The sequence below is a fragment of the Lycorma delicatula genome, chromosome 9, assembly GCF_047948215.1.
Source record: "Lycorma delicatula isolate Av1 chromosome 9, ASM4794821v1, whole genome shotgun sequence".
NCBI lineage: Eukaryota > Metazoa > Arthropoda > Insecta > Hemiptera > Fulgoridae > Lycorma > Lycorma delicatula.
In genome coordinates, this window is record NC_134463.1 from 48,052,226 (window position 1) to 48,079,480 (window position 27,255).

Genomic DNA, 27,255 nt, shown 5'->3' on the forward strand with positions numbered 1-27,255 from the left:
AGTGGTTGGGTTTCAATTAAGCACACATCTCAGGAATGGTCGACCTAAGATTGTACAAGACTACACTTCATTTACATTTATACATATCAGTCCCATTCATCCTCTGATATAATATCTTACAGTGGTTTCGGAAGCTAAACAGAAAAAAGATACAGAGATAAAGAAACGTAAGTTACAACTTGAAGCATTACAATGAATCATGCTTCTAACTTGCCTCGTCAAATTTTTTCAACTTCGAATTGAGCGTAACTCAATAACCATTCAACCAATCTTCATCAAATTTTTGCATGCACAACTTCAGATACGCTCTAAAGGATAGTAAATTTCCAAAAAATTTATTGAATAGTTTTGGAGATTTTTGAGACACAAATTTTAAAACATAGACCTATATATATAAGGCATATACATATAAGGAATCCCCATTCTACTGAATGGTATTTTCGTACTCCTCACACGTCAAAATGAAAAGAATCTATTTTCACCCTCAATCCCCCTCCATGCGACTGAAAGTAATACCGTACTTTTTTTCATAAAGTCTGTAAACATAATATTTTTAATTGAAAAATATCATTAAACATTAATTTGTTCCCCGAAAAACGTATAAAACATTAAAATAATGTATTATAATTATTATTTTTTTTTTATATTTACGTTTTTTCTATATATATATATATATATATATATATATATATATATATATATATTTAGGCGATTTCTTTTTAAAAGGAAACGACTTCTGTATATTATAGGTATTTTACTTTAAATCTGATATGATGAAATTTTTATTACAATGCTTAAGGAATATTTTATTTGTTTAACTTTTAATATTTTTATTAAACGACTATACAGAAGGTGGTGATTATTTCCTTGATCATTTTTTTTTTAACCTCCGGGTCCGCCGCAGTTAAGCAATTTTTTCCGCAGAAGATGAGATAAATGCTTTGTAGCGTGTGTGAAAAATGCCATGCCTGACCAGGATTCGAACCCAGGACCTCCGGAGGCCTTTCACCCGGAGGTCGTGGAGGTAGCAAATAAATCGTGGCTTGCCGCCACGAGGCCGGCAAGCCTATTTATTTATCAAAATACTAACGTATTACTACTTTTAAGTTAAGTGGAATACGTTTTAAACGAAAAAAAAAAAATCATTACCTCCGTAGATAATTTTAAGAGTTATTCATTGGAAATAATTCAATCGGATGGTCTTGTTTAAGACTTATATAATGTCTGTAGGATCCGTTTAAGAGTAGTACACCAATGGGAATGTCACATGAGGCATTCGAATTGGTGGCATCCATCCTAACTGACAAATGAAATTTGTCACAAAGCCTTAAAGATGACCTCTGGTAAAGCCCCTAATAGCTAGGTATGCAGAGATTAGTGTGGCGATTGAATCCGTCACGAGATGGGTGTCTTCCATTTGGGGGTCAGGATGTTCATATACTAAAGACTTCAAATTGCCGCATTTAGTAGTTCAGAGGTGTTACCTTAGTTACCTTTTACCTTATACTGGTAGGTAGTTCAATTCCTTTGTTAGTTTGGTATTTTCAGTCTTGCTTAAGACTCGGTGATATGTGTTTTGTTTTGAGTTCATTAATTAGTAGTACACCGATGAGAATGTCACTCATGGCGTTTGCACTGGTGGCATCCTGGCCGAGGCGGATTGTAATATGTCAAAACCAAGGTTTCGAAGATGACCTCCGGTAAAGCCCATAACGTAACGGAGGGGGCGACGGAGGGTGTCTTCTCCTACGCGGTCAAATTTTCTGAGGTGTTAAGTCAGGCGAACTATATACTTGTATTTTTAATTTAAATTTTCCAAATAAATTATTTTTTAAATTTTCGATTACAATGTAAATTAAAACTGGACTACTCGAGAAAATTTCTACCACAAAATAAAAATGGATCGTAGAAGTCATCCCATTTGACGAATGATAAGGCTTATTGTATTTTACTTCTGTATTGTAAATACAATACAGAAGTAAAATAAAAATACATGTTTGGAATTTTGAACCTTTTTCTTTTTTTTTTTAATTAGATTAAAAACGAAAATACGAATGCTTCATGATTAAAATTGTTTTTATATACATTATTTTTTTTTTTATCAATCGATAATTGAAAACATTTTTTCTAAGCTTATATTTCATAATGATAGCTAGAAATGTGCCAGACCACAATATCAAATTATTACGGTATACATTTAACATTGTTATACGAATACGCACGGGAAATCAATCATATAAAAATAAAATATATATTAAGGTTACCTTTGCTAGTGCTAGTGCCGGAAATTCGTCCCAAGCGAGGTAGGTCTCTTCTCCGGTTTGACCTAATCTTTGTCCCTTGAGTATCCTAGCTGCTGTTAAAGTTGAAATACCGAGACCATCACCGACAAGAAATACGACATTACGAGCCGATGGTCGAGATCTTCTCATAGCATCCGCATCTGCCAGTCTTTTTCTAATTGCTGACCGCGCTTCTTCATACCAGAATTCACGATCTGTAATCAAATAAAATCAAACACTAAGAAAATTGTTGGGGATTACGTTAAAAATTACTTATTTGAGAATATAATAATAATAATAAGTATATTACAAATTATTACAGAATATAAATACAACACTTTGTAAATTAATAACAAAACAAAAACTTATAAAAAATTAAAATTAAATTTTACAACACATAAATTATAACTGTTTTTATGTCATGACCCCAGGGCCATCTGTCAGATTTTTGCCAACTACCAATTGACAAAAACAACTGAAAGGAGAAAAAAGATAATAAAATAGAAATAAAACACAAATTAACGCTGCTTTTTTATATATAAAAATCGTAATAATTAAATTAATTTATCAAGAATTATCTCCATTTTATATGTGACAGCACATAGTTCATAAACCGTGGCAAATTATTTCCCTTTAATACTTTTATTTAATCGACATTTCCAAAAAAAAAACTTTTCCCATACACATTTAAATTTCACATTAGATTAACATCTTTTAAAAAAATCATTGATCTCTTATTCCTCTAAATTTCAATAAAGAGTAATCCTATTAGTAAAAGATTTGAAGAACAATTATGGAAAATCTTCATAGAAACGTAAAACTGGTAAAATTTCTAGGAAACTTTTTTTTTGTCTTCAGTCGTTTGACTGGAATGATGCATCCCTCCAAGATTCCCTATTTCGGTATACCCCATACATCCTACATCCCTAACAATTTGTTTTACATATTCCAACGTTGCCTGCCTTCACAATTTGTCCCTTCTACTGTCCCTCCAATATCAAAACGACTTCAATCTTTTTCTACCTACGGTTAGAAGTACTATATCATCAGCAAATCGTAGCATCTTTTTTTTTCACCGTGCACTGTTACTCCGGATTTAAACTGTTCTTTAACATCATTAACTGCTGGATCTATGCAAAGATTAAAAAGTAGCAGGTATAGGAAACATCCTTTTCAGACTTCCTTTTTTATTAATGCTTCTTTCTTATATTCTGCGATTATTGCTGTTGCAGTTTGGTTCCTATAAATATTAGTAATTGTTCTTCTATTTTTATTCTTGTAGTGTTCAAGTGTAGAGATTTTTAAAATCCTGAAGATTTTATTCCAGTCTACATTATCAGACGCCTAAGTCTGTAAGTGTCATGTATGTTGGTTTGCTTATCTTTAATCTTCATTATATTCAGTAATATTTAACAGTTTTTATCTCATATGATCAGAAAAGTTGAAATTTGGCATTAAATATTTGCTGTATATATATATATATATATATATATATATATATATATATATATATTCTAACTCTAGTATGATTTCGACCGGAGCAGAGAAGGAGGTTTCAGAGTACCCTTATTTTACATGTTTTGCTTTAATGGTTAATGTTTCCATGGTTAATGTTTTCTTTCCATGGTCTAGCACACATGCGCAGTATGTGTGCTAGACATTGTTCGAACGATTTCTACTTCTTTACACAAATGATTGATCTAAAATTATGTTTGTGTTTTGGGGATAATAAAAAAAGCTTTTAATTCTTTCCCATTTTTTTAAATCCTTTTGAGTGCAAGGGTCGATTTGAAAGTGAAAACCAGCACTATTCAAAGCTTAAAACGAAACACTAAAAGAGCGAGAGCTTCGTTTGGCGCTTAGACATCAGCGTTATTCGTAAATTCATGCAAACGCCAGCCCTATTTTAAACCCACGGCGAACAAAATACTAAAGCAGCATGAAGTTAATTTACCGAAAAGATGTCAAAGATATCATGAAAAAAAGTAAAACATTCTTTTAAACATTTTTTTTTCAACAAAATAATATGTATAAAGTTGTCTATTTTCGCAAGACCGCAATAAAAAGCATGGGGCGCGCTTTCAAATTCAATGTCTACATAAATTATTTAAATATGACAAAGGTTTTGATGCAAATTGGAAATGATACCTTCGTATCTCTAGCCTTGTTGAATAACATCGCACCAAACTGTACCAACTTATTGAAGTAAGTAATTATTCAAATAAAAAAGCTTTTATCTCTACAAATGCATGAGTGTTTACCCGTACTTACCCGTTCTTAAAATATATATATATATATATATATATATATATATACTTTTTTTTAATTTTATTTTTAAGATTGAAAATTTAAAATTATATTGTGTCTTCTTTCAGGGAAAAGGTTATTTTTTTTTTTTTAATTTATGATAATTTGACTGTTTTTCAATATATTGGTATTATTAAAAATGTTATCATAGGTTGCTCTAGAGCAAGGGGATCAAATGAAACCAAATCATGTACTTTCCAAGATGTACTTCTTTTGAAGTACATCTTGGAAAATAAAAAAGACTTGAATATTTTAGCTATTATTCTCTAACTATAGTATAATTTTTATGATAAATCCCTTATTTGGATTCAATTAAGACAAATTTCTTTACTGAATATTTGGTTTTTTTAAAAAATCATACTCTAAATATTAGTGAAATATATCAGTATTACGTCTTAATATTTTAAAACCGTATTGCGTATTTGAAAAACAGATCTGTTAAGGGCAAAGCCGAGAACGTTATGTAAGGCATAGCCGTCTTTTTAAAACTATTTTTGTTTATATTTATTTTCACAAATCTAAAAATTCCTTTTTTTATTAAATTCTTTAATGTAATTTTTATATCATTTGGTGTGATTGATGAAACAAATTATGTATTTAACTGCAGAAAAAGTTTTACACTTTCATTCTGAAACTTTTTTAACAATAAATTATATTGTTTGAAACTATTATCGTATGAGTGTTGAATTATTAAGTACTAATAAGTGTACCGTCTAAAAGTGAATAATTTTAATTTAACTTTGTTGGATAATGTATCATTTGAATTTTTGTTAACTATTTACTATTATATTGTTATTATTATTACAAATTTACAAGATTTGAAATGAAAAATAAATTTTTAAATGGAAATATATTTTTTTTCGTCTACATATAAGTGTGATAATTATAAATGTCTCGACTTTGATACCGAAACAAATTATGAATACAAGTGACTTTAAAATTTTTTTACAGTTAAGGTATTAAGATAATTATGAAATGATCTATTTATTACGTAATATGACTTACTTTCTTAGTAATTTCATAGACCGGATTGTAAGAATTTTTTGAGATGGAAACTTATTGTAGAACTGTTAATTTGTCTGGCGTAAATTTACATAAGTTTAAGACGATTTTTTTTAATACGGATCAGTTTGTTTAAAATGGAGAACTTATAAATTTTATTAAAAAACAGCATAGATGTTTTAATCTTAGTTTAAATTGGTGACATTTCATCTTGACCCGGATAAAACAATTCGTACATCCAAATATGCTTTTTACAGATATTTAATTCATTATTATGATGAATTCTTAGTTGTCGAATAATTCACCACATAAGCTAAAAGCTTGTGCATGGGAATATGGAACAGAAATTTTTAACGTATGAAACTTTAGGCTGAGAACACAAATTTCACAGGATTTACTTTTATACGCCGTTGTTTTAAATACGTCCCGAAATATTAATGACATTAAACGATACACGATTCGTTTTTTCTGATGTCGACATAATGAATATTTTTTTAAAATTATTAAATTTTCTTTAAATTCTTAATTTTGAAAGGATTTTAACCAGTTTATTAGTTATTAATAATAGTTTATTATTAATAGTTTATTAGTGACGACATAATTTAATTTAATAATGCTGCTAAAGTTCAAAGATAATAAAAACAGTTTTTATGAAAACTTCTTCATTGTAGAAGATCATGATAAGAAACTTAATAGAAATTTATTCGGTTAAGTAACTGAGAGATAAAGTAAATTGACATAACACAGAACAAATAGAAATAAAATAAAATATTGTATGTTTAATACTCAATAATCTGAGGTCCAGTCATCGTAACTAACAAAAATGTATTCTGTTTGTAAAATAGATTAAAGCTAATGCTCTTATGGATAGCTGTCTTAGATTGTTTTAGGATATAACCCACCTGTTATTCCTATGGGATCATAGGTGGCGGGCAGATGGTTCAGAGTAGAGCATGTATTTAAGTGTAAATTTGTAAGAGATATGATTGCATTCAACTTACATTTCTATAATAACCTAATATTGGTGGTGGTGTGTTTCATTCTGATTTCGTTTTATAAAGTTTAATTATTTAATTGAAATTATAAATTAGAAAATTAGGAAAACGATCGTAATAAAGTTATTTAAAATCTAAAATTAGATACCCATTTCTATAATTGAACAGTCATGATCGGTAAATTGGTAAATAAAAAAATAAATATATAACTAATTAAAAAATAATAATTTGAAATTTCCTTGATTTAATGCTATTTTTCAGCTTTCATTTAAGATTACAGTTTGTTGTACTTATACTTTCATGATTGTTTGATTATTACAGCAACATTATTTACAGCAACATAATTAATTATATATATATATATATATATATATATATATATATACACACTATATATATATATATATATATACACACTATATATATATATATACTAATCAGGTGAAATGTTGTGTAAGGTTTTTTTTTAGATATTGTAAAAACCCCTTCCATAAAAAAATTGTACATGTAACAATAATAAATGATATATGACCACCTCATTCTCAAACCAATTAGATGATTCCTTTATATTATTATGACATTTAGTTTGTAATATTTGGACAATTTCATTCATAGGTGGGGGAACAATAAAACCAAATTTTTTTTTTACATTTATTTGTCAGTTAAGAGGAATGAAATTTTTTTGTGAGTCATTAGTACCATTTAATTTTTGTTACAGCTGGTAATTTTGGTGGAGGGAGAGGTACAGTCACTATGGATCCCGTTTTCAAAAATTTCACTTGGGTAATATAAATTTTTTTATATAATTCTTTACTTACATAGTTTAATGTTCCACTTAATTTTTTCTCCCATGTATTACTCTGTCGAGGTCAGAGTTTCATTACTTTTTGTATAAAACCGGAAAATTAACCAACTCTTTGCTAGTTACATTCCTCTTTTTTTTTGTACATACTTTGCTATTTGTCGGAAGCCCCAGAGCTTATGGCTTCCGACAACAACCCAGTAGTATCCCTTCTGATAGTTCAGAGAAACTGTCCTGATAAAATAAGAAAATTATCCAATTCTTGGCCAATTATTTTTTAATTCGTTCTAGTATCACAGGATCATATTTAAGCTAGTGATTACGATCTCTTCTTCAATTTTTGATAAAAATTATATAGATATTTTCAGTTTTTCATAAACTGGTAACTGAGTTGCACAAATTAATTTTTTTAATTTACGTAATAATTCATGGATTTTGTTGATTTCTTTTTTACATTTGGAAGCGTAATAAAGATAGAATATTGCGGTGTATAAAATTGTTTCAATTTTAAAAAAGAATACATACTTGTTATTAATCTAATAACATTAATTCTGATAAGATTTGCTTTTTTGTTTACGTAGCCTTCAGAACTCATTTCTTCACATCAATAAAAAAGGAGTTAGGATGCTAAAATTAGGCATTGTTTTATATTTACCGGAGAGAGAGAAAGAGAGAGATTGATACAGACTTTTATGAAAATATTTCTTAATTATTTTTATGAAAATATTTCTTAATTATAAACATGGGCAATCCAATATTAACGATTTAATAACAATTAAATAGCTGTTTCATTATTTTGTATACGTATTACATTACAACCTTTTTATATAGAAATAAATATGTAATTAAAAAATATTTTATAAAAAAGTAAATTAAGTTATGTGCTAACGTATTTACAGCAATTTTATTTTAATAAAGTAATTTTTTTCCAAAAAATAACACGCATTCCACATTAATATGCGTACCTTTTTTAATTTTAAACCATTAAAATTGGAAATTCTTAATTAAATATGTGATCTATATTTTTAACTATCCACGATAATACATTCTTGGTATAAACATGGTAATAAAAAAAAGAACGTTTTATTCACTTTTTACATTGTTGCCAAGCTTCATACTGACGAGCGCAACGCTAGCCGTTCAGATGTCAGTGGGAGTACAAAATACCTACGGGCCTGCAGAAGCACCGCTCCCCACCTAGCTGACCGCACAACTCTCCTACCACAGCAGCGCTACGACCCCACCACATGCAGGCGCTTGTAAAAGAACGAACGGCAGAAGTAATTTTCAATCCGTTGCCGACTCCCGCTTGGAGAAGAAGAAAAAGAAGTTCCCTGGTCGGCCCAATGTGGGACCTCCCGATGGATGTCATCATCCCCGATGGAGCAGCTGGTCGGACCGCTGAGGGAGCTGCTGGGATCCGAAGCCATTAAGCGACAATGTATAACAATTAAAACAAAGGAAACTATTTTAAATTAATTTAATTTGACCTTTTTTCTCTTTTTAAAAGAAGTAATTTCTTAAAAAATTAAATATAAGTCATTACCCGGGATATTAACCAGACTATATTTTTAATTTTTTTTTATACTTATTTTTCACAATAAATGTTCAAAACTTCTACCTTCAGCGTTAATGTAGGCATCAACTCGTTTCTTCATGTTCAGTATACCTTTCCTCGGATTTGTTGAACTGATATTGGAAATGCTGTCTTGGTATTTCCTGTCATTTCATCCAGAATGGGAGGGTTGTAATTGAGAATAGTACTTTTTAGATAGCCGCATAAAAAATTATTTGGTATTAAGTGATTGAGAGCCCACAATCTGCGAAATATTACTTTCGAATCGGCAATACGAAATGAAGGACATTTTTTTGTAACCAGCTATTCGTCTTCAGTTTCAAATGAGGTTAAAAAACTTGAAATGATTTTTCAATATCGTTTTATAGTTAATGGGTTCGATACTTCATCGTAAACTCACGCATGAAATACCATTTTAATTAGAATGCTTCTACATTATTAAATTCATGAAAAATTTTTGGAATTTCAGAATCCATATTTTATTTGTTTGGCTATTAATAAAACCAGAACGATAAAATCATGCTTAATTTAGACAAAAACACGCACACCACCTCGAATGAGACTTTTCAATCATCTACTGTATTGAATTATATTAAATTTAGGTTCTCTGAGTTTTTGCAGTACTGTAATTAAATATCGTAACTTGGTGCCTTGTGAACCCCCACTGAAAGTTAAATCAGTTGAAAGGCTTCTCTACTGGTTTTTCTAGAAAAAAAAAAACGACTGATGAATGTAGATTTAATAAAATTCTATGTAACCCATGATGAATAGTCACTACATTTATTATCAGCTAAATTTAATATTTTCCTAAATGTAAACCTTATAAAAAAATATTCGATTTTCTAATGATCTGTCTGAAAAATTAAACATAACACACCATTTGCTTATTTAAAATATGACCGAATGGTTATAATATTCGATAATAAACGTACTCTAGACTTGTAAAAAAGTAGCAGTAATTATGCAGCAGTGCATACATATACTGTTGCAAAATTACTAACAGTGACTGAAGGACGATGAGATATTTGCCAACGAAATATTTGCCTCGCCAGGTACCTTGATACAATAAATTTACAAGTCTAGGATTGATCTGTTCTGATTTGCGTTTCTTTATGATCGCATTGTAGTTCGATTTTATTATTTAAATAAAAGAGATGGTTAATCTATAAATTTCTACCATGAATTTTACTTAGAATATATTATTTATCACCCGTTTAAAAGATCAAGAAAGATTTTGTGAACTTAACCATCTTTGCATGTTTACGTAAATGGAAGTGTCCTCGAAGAATGTTTTTTTATTATAATAAATTCACTTGGTATGAAATTTACGGTATATAATCAGTATAATGACAAAATAATAAATATAAAAAATTTAAAATCACCGTTGCCAAAAAAACATTGCACTAATAGGATAATTACTAATATAAGACAATTAAAGAGCTTGCGGGTGACAATTTTGTATATAGTATAACTTTTTTTTTTTAATTTTTCAAATTTATTTAATTATATATATTTTCTGATGATACAAAAGGAATAAAGGAAATAAAAAAAGATTCATACCAACATATGTCCGAAAACGCTTTGTTAGCGAGTTAGTGCTAGTGAAAAATTTTGCGCGGATTTTAGTACCCCCAGTGAAATTTCAGTACATTTGTAAACTTGATTGTTTCTTGACCTGAAATATTGATTGAATAAAGTCGTTCCCAGAACTGTATTTTCCGTAGTTTTAATGATATCTAACGTAAAACAAAAAACTTCGGTGATGAAAAACATTTTTTTTTTAAGTTCGAGGTACAGTGACTTTACTAAATGTGACTAATAAATGCGTAAATTTTATTATCAAAACATGCAGAAAATTTTATTCTAAGAAAATTGATTTAATAAAAATAATGAAAAAAAGATCAACTTTTATTTATAACAACTTAACAAAAAATCTTATGAATTTAAAAAAAATTAAAAACAGCTGTTTTTAGTACAAAAAAGTTATTAGATCTTCGAAAAATTATTTATTCGTATAATTTAAAATACTTTAATTTGTAAATATTTTTAATCTGCTTTTAAAGTATACTCACTTACTGTGGTGTGTATGTTTTACTAAGGTGTGTGTATGTTTTTGCCACCATAGCAGCTCAACGGCTGAACCGATTTAAATGTTGACCTTGCGTTAGGATTTAGAAGAAACAATGAATGGCATAGATGAAGTCCTACGCAAGAACTATCGCATGAAAATAAACAAGAACAAAACAAAAGTAATGAAATGTAGTAGAAATAATAAAGATGGACCACTGAATGTGAAAATAGGAGGAGAAAAGATTATGGAGGTAGAAGAATTTTGTTATTTGGGAAGTAGAATTACTAAAGATGGACGAAGCAGGAGCGATATAAAATGCCGAATAGCACAAGCTAAACGAGCCTTCAGTAAGAAATATAATTTATTTACATCAAAAATTAATTTAAATGTCAGGAAAAGACTTTTGAAAGTGTATGTTTGGAGTGTCGCTTTATATGGAAGTGAAACTTGGACGATCGGAGTATCTGAGAAGAAAAGATTAGAAGCTTTTGAAATGTGGTGCTATAGGAGAATGTTAAAAATCAGATGGGTGGATAAAGTGACAAATGAAGAGGTACTGCGGCAAATAGATGAAGAAAGAAGCATTTGGAAAAATATAGTTAAAAGAACAGACAGACTTATAGGCCACATACTAAGGCATCCTGGAATAGTCGCTTTAATATTGGAAGGACAGGTAGAAGGGAAAAATTGTGTAGGCAGGCCACGTTTGTAATCTGTAAAACAAATTGTTAGGGATGTAGGATGTAGAGGGTATACTGAAATACGACTAGCACTAGATAGGGAATCTTGGAAAGCTGCATCAAACCAGTCAAATGACTGAAGACAAAAAAAAAGTATGTTTTTGCCACCGTAGCAGCTCAACGGCTGAACCGATTTAAATGTTGACCTTGCGTTGGAATTCTTACGTTACCCGAAGTGACAGAGACTATATAATATATATATATATAATTAATATTTGTAATTATAGTACACATACATGTATTATATATATACATATTTGTACAGTCTATGACACTTCCGGTAACGTAAGAATTCCTACACGGGGTTATACATCTAAATCGGTTCAGCCGTTGAGCTGCTACAGTAAAAAAAACATACATTCATGCATATATACATACACCCTAAGTACATTACACTTCTTTTCGGGCAGTCTTATAATAATGAAAATAAAATTTATAACTAGATTCGAGTAGCCCTTCTAGCTCCTCACATCTTGCGTCTTTGACTTTACATATTACTCTTATTTAGACGAAGCATTTGGCAAATTTTTTTTTGTTTCCTAGAAACAAATTTTGTAATACTGTATAGACTCATTACTAAAGTCCAAAAGCCCGCGATCACGAGCCGAGCGGTTTCACTTCGGTCGGACAGACATACCTGCCTCAAAGAGCGTTAACAGAGAGGTTAATTATTCAGAATCCTTTTCCAAAATTTATTCAGAATTTTATTCAGAATCCTTTTTAAATGGATTTTTACATTTCTATTAAATATAATGTGCTTTTAATTTTTGCTCAGGATAAATTAAAAAAAAAATAAAATAAAATTTTTAATGAGTTTATGCAACTTTTTCATTATAATAATTTTTATTATCAAAAGTCTCTTATTCTAGTTATTACAAATTTTAAATAAAATTTCTAAATTTTTTTTTTATTTTACTTAGTAAGACATATGTAATATTGTTTTTAAAATAAATTCATTATAAATTACATAGTATAAAGTATTATGTTTATGTTAAAGCTTATCCAACCTACACAAAGCTCTTTATTTTCATTTAGTAATAAAGTAATTTACCATATTTCACTTTGATTTGTTTAATGTTACTAGTTAAATATTCAATATATGAGTATTAAACTAGTTCATATCCACGTCAATTGAACAACCCAGTTATTAATTCATGGACTGAGATATTATGGATTAAACTGTTGTGTATTTAATCAAGAAACATTATTAATTAGAATAGTAATCCACTTGTTGCATGTTATATTGTTACAGTTATCATTAAACATGAAACTCAATTGAACATTTAACAATTAGCCTAAAACGAATTTCATTGCTTCTAGTGGACTTGTTCTCTTCATATCACTTCACAAAGTGTGTTGTTATATAATCATATTATATATTTTATTTAATTATTATGAATTTTAAGTACTAGCAGACCCGGCAATGCTTCGCTATTGCTATATCTAAGTATATATATATATATATATATATATATATATATATATATATATATATATATATATATATATTAAATGAACATAATTGAAAGTTGCTAAAACATTAAAAAACCAAACATCACGCACGAACTTCAAAAAATCTAACCATTCACTTTATCCTTTTTCCCTGTTTTCCTTCTCATATTTCCCCTTTTCCTGGATTTCCCCTTTCCTCTTTTCATTGTCCTCCTTTCCCTGTTACCCTTTCCCTGTTACCCTTTCCCTTTTCCCATATTTCCCTTTTTCCCTGTTTTACCTTTTTTTTCCTGTTTATCCTCCGGTAACTACCGTTTAGATAATTGTTCAGAGGATGAATGAGGAAGATATGTACGAGTGTAAATGAAGTGTAGTCTTGTACATTCTCAGTTCGACCATTCCTGAGATGTGTGGTTAATTGAAACCCAACCACCAAAGAACACCGGTATCCATGATCTAGTATTCAAATCCGTGTAAAAATAATTGGCTTTACTAGGACTTGAACGCTGTAACTCTCGACTTCCAAATCAGCTGATTTGGGAACCACTAGACCAACCCGGTGGGTTTCCCCTGTTTTACCTATTTCCCTTTTACCTTTCTCTCTTATCCCCCTTTACCCTTTTCGAATTTCTTCCTTTCTCCCGTTTTCCCTTTTATTTTACTTTTTCCCCGCGCTTAAATCGGTCCAGTAGTTTTTTAGTTTATAGCGGACACATACGAACATTGCCTTTTATATATATAGAAGAAGAAAGTCTGTTTGTATATTTGTTTGTTTGTATGTTTGTTTCTTAAATATCTCGACACCGGTGTCACCTAGCGGGTATAATTTTTGTAAAAAGTTTTGTTTTCACTAATATATATTCTGAATATTAGCCAAATCAGACCATAAATGCAATTTTTCCAAATATCTCAACCCCAGCGCCATCTAGCGGGTCCATTTTTTGCAGAAGTATTACTTCCCATGTAAGAAATAACACATTTTCTGAATATGAGCCAAATCGGACCATAAATTCAATTTTTCCAAATATATCGACTCCAGCGCCACCTAGCGGGTCCAAAATAGTTCAGAAACCTTCGCGTGGTGGAGTTGTTGTGCGTGCGCACAACAACTCCACCAACTCGCAATCGGATGAAATTTTATTTTTTTTATTATTATTCCACATTTTCACAGCGTTTTTCCGGTGACATTCTCTAAATTTGGATTAATTGATACCGACGAGATTAGGCTTGCTATTGTTGACTATGTGCCTTCCAGGCATAATGGCAGGTGTCAATTACCACACTCCTTTGCATTAGTGTGTGGATCTTTCACTGGATCTGCAGTTTTTCAAGACTGTTACGCAAAGTAGATGATAATATTCTCTCCGCAGGCTTAATTATTGAGATTATAAAAACCTTAACTTCCAACTTCCTTAACTTCAAAAAAAAAATATGTGTATATTTCTGAAACTATTCATTGTACTTAATGTTAATGTTGTTACTTGATGGAATGGCCACATCTAAGTGACAAGTTACGTTTTACAGATTGTCAACTACTACGATGTTTGGCTTATTACAGTTGATGGATTTTTAAATTTAAAGGAAATGATTAGATAAGCACCCATGCATATACTGGACTTATAAAATGGTGTTACGTTTGCAAAATTTTGAGAAAATTGACCCCTCAAAAAATGTCTACTCCCACTGCCTCGATATTAACTTAAATATTTTGTCAAAGAATTTGCAAATTGGGTTTTGTACATAATTTAATCAAAATCGGTTAATTTATTCAAAAGTTTGAAAAGCTTCAAACTCGCCAACATACTTGTACATATGTACAAATATTACCCTCACTTATTTTTTTGTTTTTCGGAGTTTCTGGGTCATGAAACATCGAAAAATTCAAACAAACCCATACCCCGTTTTTTTTTTATTGATTATATTTTTTTTCTTTTTTGTAGCATATCTCTAGATATATGATGCTAGGAAAATAAAAACTAAATTTAAAAAAAAAAGTGGTCTCCGATGACCCTCTTAAATAAATGATATTTTGATTTAAAAAAATTATACCGTATTCAGAATGGAATGCTAAAAACACAAAATCACAATTTCAATAAATCGAATAAATTTTGTTTCATTTGATGACCCACTATTCGACGGCTACCATTACAAAAAAACAGCTACTCTTGAAAAACATTTTCAGAAATTATATAGAATTATAACAATTTTTGAAATTTTCCGATCTTATCTTTTTCCACCAATCTTGATTAATTTTTCAAATCTTAAAAATTAATCAATCTGAAAAAGTTTAAAAAAGATTTATATTTACTTAGCTGAATTGTACTTTTGTGGCTTAAAAGCTTATTCATTATAATAATTATTTGCTTCAACAAGTTGGCACAGCTTGGCGTAATGTTAGTCAACAAGGCTAAGGCTAATAATAAACATAATTACGGTTAAAAAAGGCTAAAATTAGTTTACTGAAATATATATGGGTACCGTGATGCCGCTTGTGCGATGGTATTGAAAATCAGACCGAAGCTGAGATACATATCCTGTGTATAGCCCATATTTATGCCAAATTTCTGTGTGTTTTGTTTCCCTTTTGTTGAGGAGTTTTTCAGACGTAAGAGAAAATCTGTTTAGAATGTTGAAAATTACCCTTAAATTCGATCGATTTATAACTTTGAAATTATAAGAACTTAATAAGGCCAAATTTAAATTAATAAATCAATTTAAATAACCTTCATTGTAAAGTACAATTTTCCATTACCATTCTACAAAAAGTCAAAAAATTCAAAATGCAAAAATTACCCTTCCCTCTTTTAAAACTTTCAAAAGCATAATGCCACCAATTCTCCATATATAGAATTTTTTTATCCGTTTTCGAAGCATTTATTTTGAACTAGTCTGGAATGTATTAATAAAAATACAAGCCAATACACGTAAATACATCTTCTAGAGATTTCTATAATTTTTGTTTTGTTTTTGAACTAACTTGGTGGTCTAGAAACGTTATTATTTTTCAAACACTGGTACAGAATTGTTGATCCATACCTATTCATTCTCTTTACAACTATGCTGCTGCAGTAACAACAGAATTATAGCGGGGAAAGAAAAAGTGTGCTTTAATTTAGTTAAAAAATATAAACAAAAATTCAGAGTAACTGTTTTTATGATCAAAAATAGTAAAATATAGAAAAATATAAAACAACAAAATAAATAAAAATAATAAAAAAAATTTTAAAAGACCAACACGTGTGACGGGGCAAACCAAAACCATTCTAAATACGAATCGTTTGAAGTACCGAGAACGTCACGAGCAGTCATCCATCCACTTAATTGATCAGAAAACCTCACTAGGTGACACTCATCGTTGTATATGTTTTGGCAAATGAAACAGTTTGATTGTAGAACAATTGAATTATTTATCAATTATCAATGTATAATGTTTTAATTGTAACGTTTCAATCAAAGCAGATCTTTGTATTCGCGGGCGCGCGCGTGTGTGTTTGGGTGTGCTCGTTCTTATATTTGCTCAGAAATGTACGAGTAGTGGTAAATAAACATTTATGACCTCCTACACTAGTTGAATGAATAACGTTCATGTTTTATTGAAATTGGTTGTGTAGGTGGGGCTATTTACATAACGTTACACAGAATTCTTCGTTATACATCATTCAATCATCCGTTTTGAATATGATCACATCATATGACAAAAGACAATCATTTTAATACGTCATTAGGCATATCATAAGACAATTATTGAGAATCTAATTGAAATTTTAAACAATTACAGTCATTGTTTTGTTCATAATTAATAATAGTACCTTATTTCTGATATACTGAATACAGTAACCAATGGAATTATAGCAATTATAGCAGTTTTTTTCTTATTAATGATTGTTAAATATTTTTATAATTTAGGGTTTTCTAATGAATAATTCCACCAGGTGCACAGAATTACCATTTAAACAATTTTTTTTTAATGAGAAGATTTATTATTTGTATTTTAATCAACTATATATCCTGATATTTGAAAGATTTTATAAAATCTCAATTAAAGTTATGTTTTTAATGTTTATTTATTTATAAACTACTCTATTAATTGTATAAGTAATTGACATATGAACGGAACTTTGCGATTCATTACATGATTATTAACAGTGTTACTGTCCACGCAAAAATTTATATGCACTCGAGTTTGAGCCATTATAAAAAACAATCATTTTGGTTTCAATACAAATCACATCAAAATTTCAAAAACTTTATTCCTTGTTTTTATGTTAAATTTTTCCTTTTTATTAATTTTTAAAGTATGGTTTTATAGGTATGTTTTTTTCTGTGAGAACGGAGAAGTACACAATTTTTTCTTCTAATTCATAGGTTGAATTTAATCGCTTATCTTTAAAGAATTATTTCACCAATCCTACTCAAATTTTTAAGCACGGTAACCAATTTTATTAGTTTATCATCTCTTAGATTACAAATCAGTTCCTTTAAGTTTATGGTCTTTTCGTTCCATTAATACGATAATATATAATCTTCATTTTTTTATATTCTAAGTGTTAACACGAAGAAACGAAAAAATTTCAGAACATTTTCAACAAACGAAAATAAAGGAAAAAAATCATATAAACAGTTCCAAAAAAAAAGATTCGTTTATAAAAAGAAAGATGTAAAATTTTATTTTTGCTATTATACATATACCATAGAAACACAGGTCAGTGTTATGTATCTTCAGTTATATTTTAATTAGATGAATATCATACTTTATAAACGTCTTCTCCAATATAATTTTTTTTTGTGATTATTATATAGGAAAAATAATGTTTTTAATTGAGCTACTAAAATAGGGAATATTAGTAAATGTTGCTCTGTTCTTAATTGGGTACTTATCTAAGGATATATGTTTTCCAAACTGTCTCTTGTATTAACAAAATTTCATACAATAATAGATATTGACATGGACCTTTCATTTTATCCTATTTCCGTGTCTTTTAGCAAATTATTTACTCTATTTTTTCTAGATAGTAGTTAATTGTACGGCTAAAAGAAAAATTTGTAAAAGAAATATGCGATATTTAAATCTAACTTCGTTAAATTATATTCGAAAGTCGGAAAAAAGTTCAACATCACCAAAACAGAATAAAACTATGTAAATTTTAACGTGAATTATTTTGAAATCTGATTGAAGGTTTTAAACTCGAGTGCATATAAAATTTGCACCGTCAGAGGCTTTTTTTTTATGGATATGTTTAACATATAATTGTTATGAACAGATTAATCTTTACGTAGCCACAGACTGATAAAATTCCAAATTAGAAAGGTCAATCAGATGAGAAATTCATAATTTTATTAGATGAAAAAAAGAATGAGATAAAACGACCGTGGAAAATAATTAAAAGATATTAAAAGCGCGTGCGCATACCGTATTTAATAAGCGCGGATGTGGTGGTACTAACGGCGACGTCGGCACTAACTGAACTATTATAATTTCAAATTTGTACAAGAACAAATTTCGCTTCTACGGTCGGCAACTTGTCTAGCTACAAGGCTTAACGCACCAGGTACCAAGTCAACCGGGCGATCGAGTTCAAGACCCGCCAAACCGATTTGCTTTTTTACAATTTAATTAATATTTACTTATTTAATTCTATAGCTCACCTGTGACGTAAAAAAAGCTCTATGTTTTGAAAACATAGAGCTTCTTTTATGGGGGGGGGGGGGGGAGTGCGATTAAGCAAAACCTTTTTTTTGTTGCAAATATTGTTATTAAGTGTTAACAAATATGTCTAAGAAAAATATGGCCTTAATTAGGCGAAATCTCGAGATACTGAGTGACCTTACTTTACAGCCTCACCTCCTTGACCTTTTAAGTTGAAAATTTAAGCGCATCAATAACCCATGGGTAGAACAGATCTGACCAACTTTGGTAAAAATCGGTCTTCTAGTTCTGGAGATATAAGGTGATTTAGAGGTCAAAACTCAAAACACACACGTACATAGCAACATTAACATCCTGAAAATTTCCATCTGTTTTTTTTGGATGTCAAAACATCAATATCCGGTGAAAACCACACATGCCCAAATTGGACCAATTACAACAATACCTTTCCTTCTATAACTATAGATCTGCTACAGCGCTATCTAGTCAGGAAATTAAAAATCGGTTAAAAGTAAAATATAACCTAATCAAAATGAAAATATCAAACTTATTAGTCAAATCGCATATGTATTTAAGAGTGCAATGTTGTTTATAGTACTCAATATGAATTTGAACGGACCTTTTTTCCCGATAACCTGATGATGATAATAAGTAATGTAAATTGTTGTAATAATTACCTATTGTAAAAATATTAACAGAATATTTATAAAAAATAAAGTCTTATACGATATATTAGATAAAATGTTTATTATAAGCTATATTACCCTCACAATTTAGTAGTAACATGAAATATATTTTTTGTCATCATATGTATGTATATATGTACGGGACTATACTAAATCCAGTCACTTTCTAACTTACTCGTAAGAATGTATTTTTATGTAACTGCAGAAGTAGGGCAATCTTTGACAATTTAGTGTACGTTTGAACTATATTATGTATTTTTATGGCACTGTAACTTAGATTGGATTTCCTGATTTTATGAAGCAAGTATCAAACGATTCACCACACGATAGGAACAAACAGTACATGATACAATACCTTTTTCGTATGTGGGTAATAGATTTGAATTCAATAGCTATATTGTGAATATATCAAAATAGTTATAAAAAATTACCTGTGTATATATTGGCTTTTTTATTGACATAACTATGAAAACATATATTCAGGTCGTTTCAAATATATCGTATTTCATTAAGAAAACATTTTTTAGACATGTTTTACAAAAAAAAAAAAAAAAATGTTATATGAAGATAAGTCTGGGAAAGCTTTGTTTCGTATTACAGCTTGTGAAGAATTTCGTGTTATTTCTATTTTTTCAATTATTTCAATATTGCAAAAATTTAGGAAAAAATCAATTGTAATAAATAAATAAAAAAAAGTAAAAATTATAAAAGATGATAGTTGAATAGCATTATTAAAAATTTCATTGTGTTATATTAAATGATTCTTTTCAAGTTTAAATGTTAAAAGTTTTTAAAGTTTACAAGTTAAATGTCTTTATTCTCAGTTTACGTTACATATATAAATTTTTTCAAATGTATATTTACTACAAAACGTTTATTGGAAAGTTTTATTTGTTTAAAAATAATTTAATAAAGTTTTATCAAGTTAAATCTAAAAAAATCATTTTTACTTATATCATAATTTTTGTTTTTAACAGAATTTTCTAAAATGTATTTATTAGAAATACAGTTCTTTAATATACTTTAATCAATTTTTACACAACTTTACAAAAAGGAATGATATGTATTTAGGGTATTTGTATGTATGTTCTACCGAAGTAGCTCAACGGTTGAACCGATTTAGATGTATGACCTCACGTGAATCCTTACGTTACTGGGAGTGTCATAGGCTACACAAATATGTGTTTGTGTAAAATAATAACTAAACTCTATTCTTTGGTTAGATAAATATAAAAAACTAAAGTGAGAAAATTATCCAAATAATTAGAAAATTTTCTAATACGTAGGACTTTATCAAGACAAACCACAAATGACAAAAAACAACACCAGCAAACACTTATAAACCCTCCACCAACCAATCCAATAAAAACCAAAACCCCCACTACTAAAATTGTTATCATTTTCATAGATACATCTACATCTACCTACATCTTGGACGAAACGTCGAGGTTTTCTGTGTTGACCTAATGAATTGCATTAGAAAATTTTCTATTATTAATGTGGATTATTTTCTAGCTTATTTAGTTTATATATATGTAATGGTCTTTTATCCGGAGGTCCTGGGTTCCAATCCCGGTCAGGCATAACATTTTTCATACGCTACTGAAATTATATTTCATATTCATACGCATAGGCTTTGAGATTTATTGTGAATTTCATCAAGCAAAAAAAAATGTATATATATATATATATATATATATATGTATAAGAAAAGGGAAATAATCTGTAAACTGATTCTAGAGCTTGAAATAAGATAAAAAGTTCATGCAAACATAAATCTGAGGACGTTTATTATAGAGTTAGGGCTAGCGAAAAATTTTACGCGGATTTCAGTTTATTAGGAGTGAAAACTTGACTGTTTCTTATGTTTCTTGAACTGAGATATTGAATAAAGCCGGTTCCAGAACTGTATTTCCCGTTCATGTTATCCAAGGGTAAAACAGAAAAATTTGGTGATGAAAAACATTTTTTTAAGTTTGAAGTATAATAACTTTGTTAAATGGCTAATAAATCCGTAAATTTTATTATTAAAATGGGTAGAAAATTTTATTCTGAGAAAAGTAATTTAATGAAGTCTATGAAAAACAAAACAAAAAATCAGGTTTTGTTAACAAACTTAACAAAAAAAAATTGTATGAATTTGTATAAAATAAAAACAACTGTTTTTAGTAAAATAAATTTAGACCTTTGAAAATTAAGATATTTTTAATTTACTTTTAAAAATAGTCGCTATGGTTTATACTCTGTATAACACTGGTCAATATGATTTATATCTCACGAAAACCAGTAGGTGTACTTAAGTAGTTAATTATCCTGTTTTTGAATATGTATTCGGAATTTCTGTATCACCCACAGCTCTCTGTTATTTCAATTTTGTTAAATATTTTGAAACGTTTGTTCGTTTATTTGTCCATTGTCAAGTAAAAGCATCTAGACCATTGTAAATATGATGGAACCAAATGAGCTAACTCAAAGTGTAGCGTTGCTACTGTTGTGCAGGTTCTGACGTGTATAGACATATACAATTGTGATCTAGTGTAGCAAACATTCATCAGAACGATGCCAGTAGTGAGATAGTAATAAACACGCCATTGTGAGTGCTTTGTGTGTCTGAATTATTGTGGATTACATTTTACAACTTTATTTCTTTTAATTATTGTTATGTGTGTGTGAAGTGACGCTCAAGTCCCAAAGACAAAACCTTATTCCATTAGTAAAAAAGTGTTATAAACTTTATTTTGGATGTAAAGTCGGGGACAAAACAAAGGCTTGGGCCTCACATATATTTCAGAATACTAAATCCAAACTATAAGAGCTATCCTGTTGTAAACAAACCGTATGACGTTGTAATAGACTGTCTCGAAGGTTACACGTACCAATTATATATTTTGATGTTTTAAGTTTGATTTATGATTCTTATTTATGTTTGATTTTTTTTAATCTGGAGGTAACTAAATAGAGTTATTTACGAATTAATTAACATTTAACAAAATTATGTGTAATGAAACAAAAACTATGTAACATTTTCGCGGCGGGCCTAAGGCCTACCTTTTATCTAGTTAGAATTAAACAAGAAATTTGCCGTTCCACACGCACCTTTTTAAATCATTAAATATTTTCAAATCTACATTATCATGAACCTTCATCATCTTATTTCAAATTACTATTGTAAAATTCGTTTAGCACTGACTTTTCCAACAATAATAAATTTATTAAAAACGCCCATCAGGTCCCTTAATCCATTTCTTTTGAAAAATTACTGTTTTTTGATTTTAAAATAATATTAAAAACTTCAAAATTAATAAAAACCACACAAAATATTTTTTTTTACCCTAAACATTTTCTATCTATGTCTATTATTGTTAGAACATTATGAAATAAGAAAATGGTTTCCTATTGGCTGATGTTTCTTAAACATCTTATTTACTCTTTTGATAGATATAATTTTAAATAGATTGAAATAATTTTAGCAATCAGCTTTTTTGACCTAACCTAACCTTTGTTATTAACAAAATACCAATAACCGGAAAAATCTCTCGTTCATAAAAAAATTCTTTTAAAATATATCACAATTTTATATTAATTTTTTTTGTCGAGGTTTTGATAAAACTAAATTCAAGCAAAGTAATGGCAAATGTCCAATTCCGATATAAAACGGACTCTGTGTGCTCTGATACAACTTTTAATATGATTAGCTTAATTTCGAAACAGAATTAATCTTCAAAATTTATTCAAAACATGTAGAAATTTTAGTAGTGTGCTGTACAATGGTATAATTTTCATTTTTTTATTTATTTAATGTACAATAAATTTATAATGTAAACATAAATTGACATAAAAAAAATTAGAGGAGGTAATAAAACTTTTATTTTATATTATTTTAAATTGAATAGAACAAAATAAAAATAATCATTTCATTAATAAATTTTTATTTTTGCCGATTTTTCGAAGTAAAATACGGTATGACTTTCGGTCGCATCGTGAGGGTGAAGAGTGAAAATTATTTTTTTACGTTTGGAGATAAGAGGACTACGAAAATACTATTCAATTAAATTGAGATCTCCTTATATGAAAAAAAAATCCCTTTCAGCACGCCATGAGTCGGAGGTAGATTTCACCGGTGCTAAGTAGAGAATAAAAAAATTTCCATCTTAAAGTTAGGAAAAACAAATTTAGTCAATACGATAATGGTTGTATGTGAAAAAAAATTTATTTTGTATAAATTTATGTTTTTAAATTTATATGTACGACAAGTCCCATCTTTTACAATTTTTTTGTTCATCCCTGCCGTAAGGGTTGCTCATATCAAAAGTTGTTTCAGACAAAAGTTTTAAGTAATGTTTAGAGGACTAATGACCATTTTAAACCGATTCGATATTGTGCCTATTAAGCGAGGTATGATTTTTATGTCTTCGAAACCCCATTTTTTCCACCTCATGGGCGAATGGTTGGTGATAAAAAAAGTTATATCGATATTTTTTTTCCAAAAGCCCCTTCGACCATTTCCACCCCCATGGTCTGATTTTGCCCATTAATGAACTCGACCGAGATTTTGGGTCATTATATTTTATGTATCAATTTAAAAATGATTGGCGCAAAATTACGGCAGTCCACAAAAATGTGAAATATATATAAATGTATATATGAACTTTTGAACTGACTGTTTTGGGGTCTGGGGAATATGAAACGCGAAGATATATCGAAATTTTCCAGAAGTTGAATCACGGTACTCATTACAACAGGTGAAAGCTACCTAATAGGCCTATATTTAAATTTTCTGCCCGAAAATCTCCAAAACTACTTTATTAATTCACTGAAAATTAAATATGCTACAATAGTGTATTCGAAATTGTGCATGGGAGAAGTTTATGAAGATCAGTTTAGTCGTTCTTGAGTTACGCTTAATTTAAGATCGAAAAAATTTTAGTGGGGCAAGTTAGAAGCGTGGTTCATTACGAACCTGCAAGTTGGAACGTTTCTTTATATGCGGTATTTATTGTTAGTAATATTAATCCATATTAAAAACGTATTATTGTAAAACCAAATTGAATTAACAAAAAGTCAGTCTTGCGCAAAACTATGCAAGAGTTTTTTATATCACATACGTTAAAATAAGAAGTACTTTGTGCAAAATATAAGTAAAAAGGAAACGATTTTCGTGGTAAAATCTAGTTATGAAAATAACAAAATTTTATTCAAATTTATACCATAATATTAATAATAATATTAAATATAAAATAATATTGTAATATTTTTATTTTAATAGAGTAAATTAGAGTTTTAAATATAAAACTTTATGGTTAAATGAATTTTAATCCTCGTATTTATACATACTACTTAATCTATATAAAGCATGAGGTACTTCTGTTTAATTAAAATAAGATTGTTAGAGTATTTTTTTAAACTTGTTTATAGTTTTAATTTTTTTAGATTACACTTAATATAATAGCGTTTTATTTTTATGTAATGTTTTTTAAGGAGATTTATTTTCCTAGTGAAGTGTGACTAAACTACTAAATATAAAAAAGTAATTACTAGAGTTGTATTAGCTAACACCCAGTTATATTTTTTAAATGAACTGTTTTATATATATATATATATATATGTGTGTGTGTGTGTGTGTGTGCGCGCGCGCGCGTGCCCGCTACATGGTTACTTACGTTTCCCGTCGGGGTCAGGGGATGTTAAGTAGGTCAGGGTTCATTTCGCTCTTCCTTCCCTTCTAGCCAGCGGGCTCTACCCCCTAGACCCCCTGTGTTCATCAAACTCATGCTTGTTAGAATAGTAATGATAGATAAAAATTAAAGCCTATTAATTATTAAGGATATCAGTGTATTGTAATTTCTTCAGAGCAACGGTTTTATCAGTACAGGATCCGACACTTTGAGTGAAATGAAGAATGCGGGTCTCAAAATAGTAGACTTCTATCTTAAAAATATCAGTTATAGCTGGTAAATTGTCCTTCGTATCGGAAAAAAAATATTTTGCGTGGTTCTTAGCGTTAGCCCGATAGACACCAGTAGGAGGTGATCGTACTTCGTTTCTCATTCCTTTATTTTAATATTTTTTATCGTATGTTTTTACTTCCTTGTATGAAGTAAAGGAAGTATTGTGATTGCGAAAAATTTCAGTTTTCAGATTTCATCGGATATATTCATTTTGACCATCCCTAAATCCTAAATTTTACTTCCTTGTATGAAGTAAAGGAAGTATTGTGATTGCGAAAAATTTCAGTTTTCAGATTTCATCGGATATATTCATTTTGACTATCCCTAAATCCTAAATTTTACTTCCTTGTATGAAGTAAAGGAAGTATTGTGATTGCGAAAAATTTCAGTTTTCAGATTTCATCGGATATATTCATTTTGACTATCCCTAAATCCTAAATTTTACTTCCTTGTATGAAGTAAAGGAAGTATTGTGATTGCGAAAAATTTCAGTTTTCAGATTTCATCGGATATATTCATTTTGACCATCCCTAAATCCTAAATTTTACTTCCTTGTATGAAGTAAAGGAAGTATTGTGATTGCGAAAAATTTCAGTTTTCAGATTTCATCGGATATATTCATTTTGACCATCCCTAAATCCTAAATTTTACTTCCTTGTATGAAGTAAAGGAAGTATTGTGATTGCGAAAAATTTCAGTTTTCAGATTTCATCGGATATATTCATTTTGACCATCCCTAAATCCTAAATTTTACTTCCTTGTATGAAGTAAAGGAAGTATTGTGATTGCGAAAAATTTCAGTTTTCAGATTTCATCGGATATATTCATTTTGACCATCCCTAAATCCTAAATTTTACTTCCTTGTATGAAGTAAAGGAAGTATTGTGATTGCGAAAAATTTCAGTTTTCAGATTTCATCGGATATATTCATTTTGACCATCCCTAAATCCATTTTGACTAGTTTCGGCGTGACGTCTGTCTAGTATAACTCAAAAATGATTAGACGCAGGATTTTGAAATTTTGGATTTAGGCTGTTGTAATATCTAGTTGTGCACCTCCCCTTTTGATTGCAGCTCAAAATCCAAAAATTGAATTTTTTAATGTTTTTTAACTGCAGTAATAAGCCCTTATTGAGAGCTTTTCAACGTTATATCATAAGTGTTGCTTATTATTTTCATTGGTTCCAGAGTTGTAGCCAAATAAAATGTTAATTAATGAAGTATTTGCATCTTACAAGGAGAAGGCACATCGGTTTGAATCCGACTTCATTTCCTTTTTTTTTTAATTTAAATATATTGATCATTTATAATTATTAACCTCTGATAGTAAAAACGTTTTACATAAATAATAATTCAATAATAACAATAAAAAAAAGAATATGAAAAAAGAACAAAAGTTATGCGTATTTGTGAAAGAAAATTTTATTTAATTCTCATTTTAAAAAATATATGTATATGTAATTTAATATGCGTTCAAGGAAGTTATGTAGTGTCCACATCAGATGTTTTAGTCAAGTAACCGGAGGCAGGTGCAGCAAACGTTGTCGCACCGCATATGCAGTAACTGTGGCAGGGGCTGTGCTGCTTGAGCCGCCGCGCTGTACACCAACGCACCCATTAAAATATCCGAAATCTGAAGAATATTTCCAAGCCCAAATCTTCTGATTACTTCGGTTAGTATAGTCGGAAATACAGAAAATGTGAAATAATTCTTAAAATTATTTTTATCTTTCTTCACCTCTTTCAA

At 29.3% G+C, this 27,255-nt stretch overlaps 1 protein-coding gene across 1 annotated transcript in view; it reads right to left on the reverse strand.

The window, feature by feature from the left end:
• LOC142330199 (alkaline phosphatase-like) overlaps positions 1 to 27,255 on the reverse strand; it is an 887,512-nt gene that overhangs the window by 559,994 nt on the left and 300,263 nt on the right. Inside the window, exon 3 of the mRNA XM_075375322.1 lies at positions 2,265 to 2,497. Within this exon, the coding sequence (XP_075231437.1) occupies positions 2,265 to 2,497 (233 nt within the window). The remainder of the gene's footprint in view (positions 1 to 2,264; positions 2,498 to 27,255) is intronic.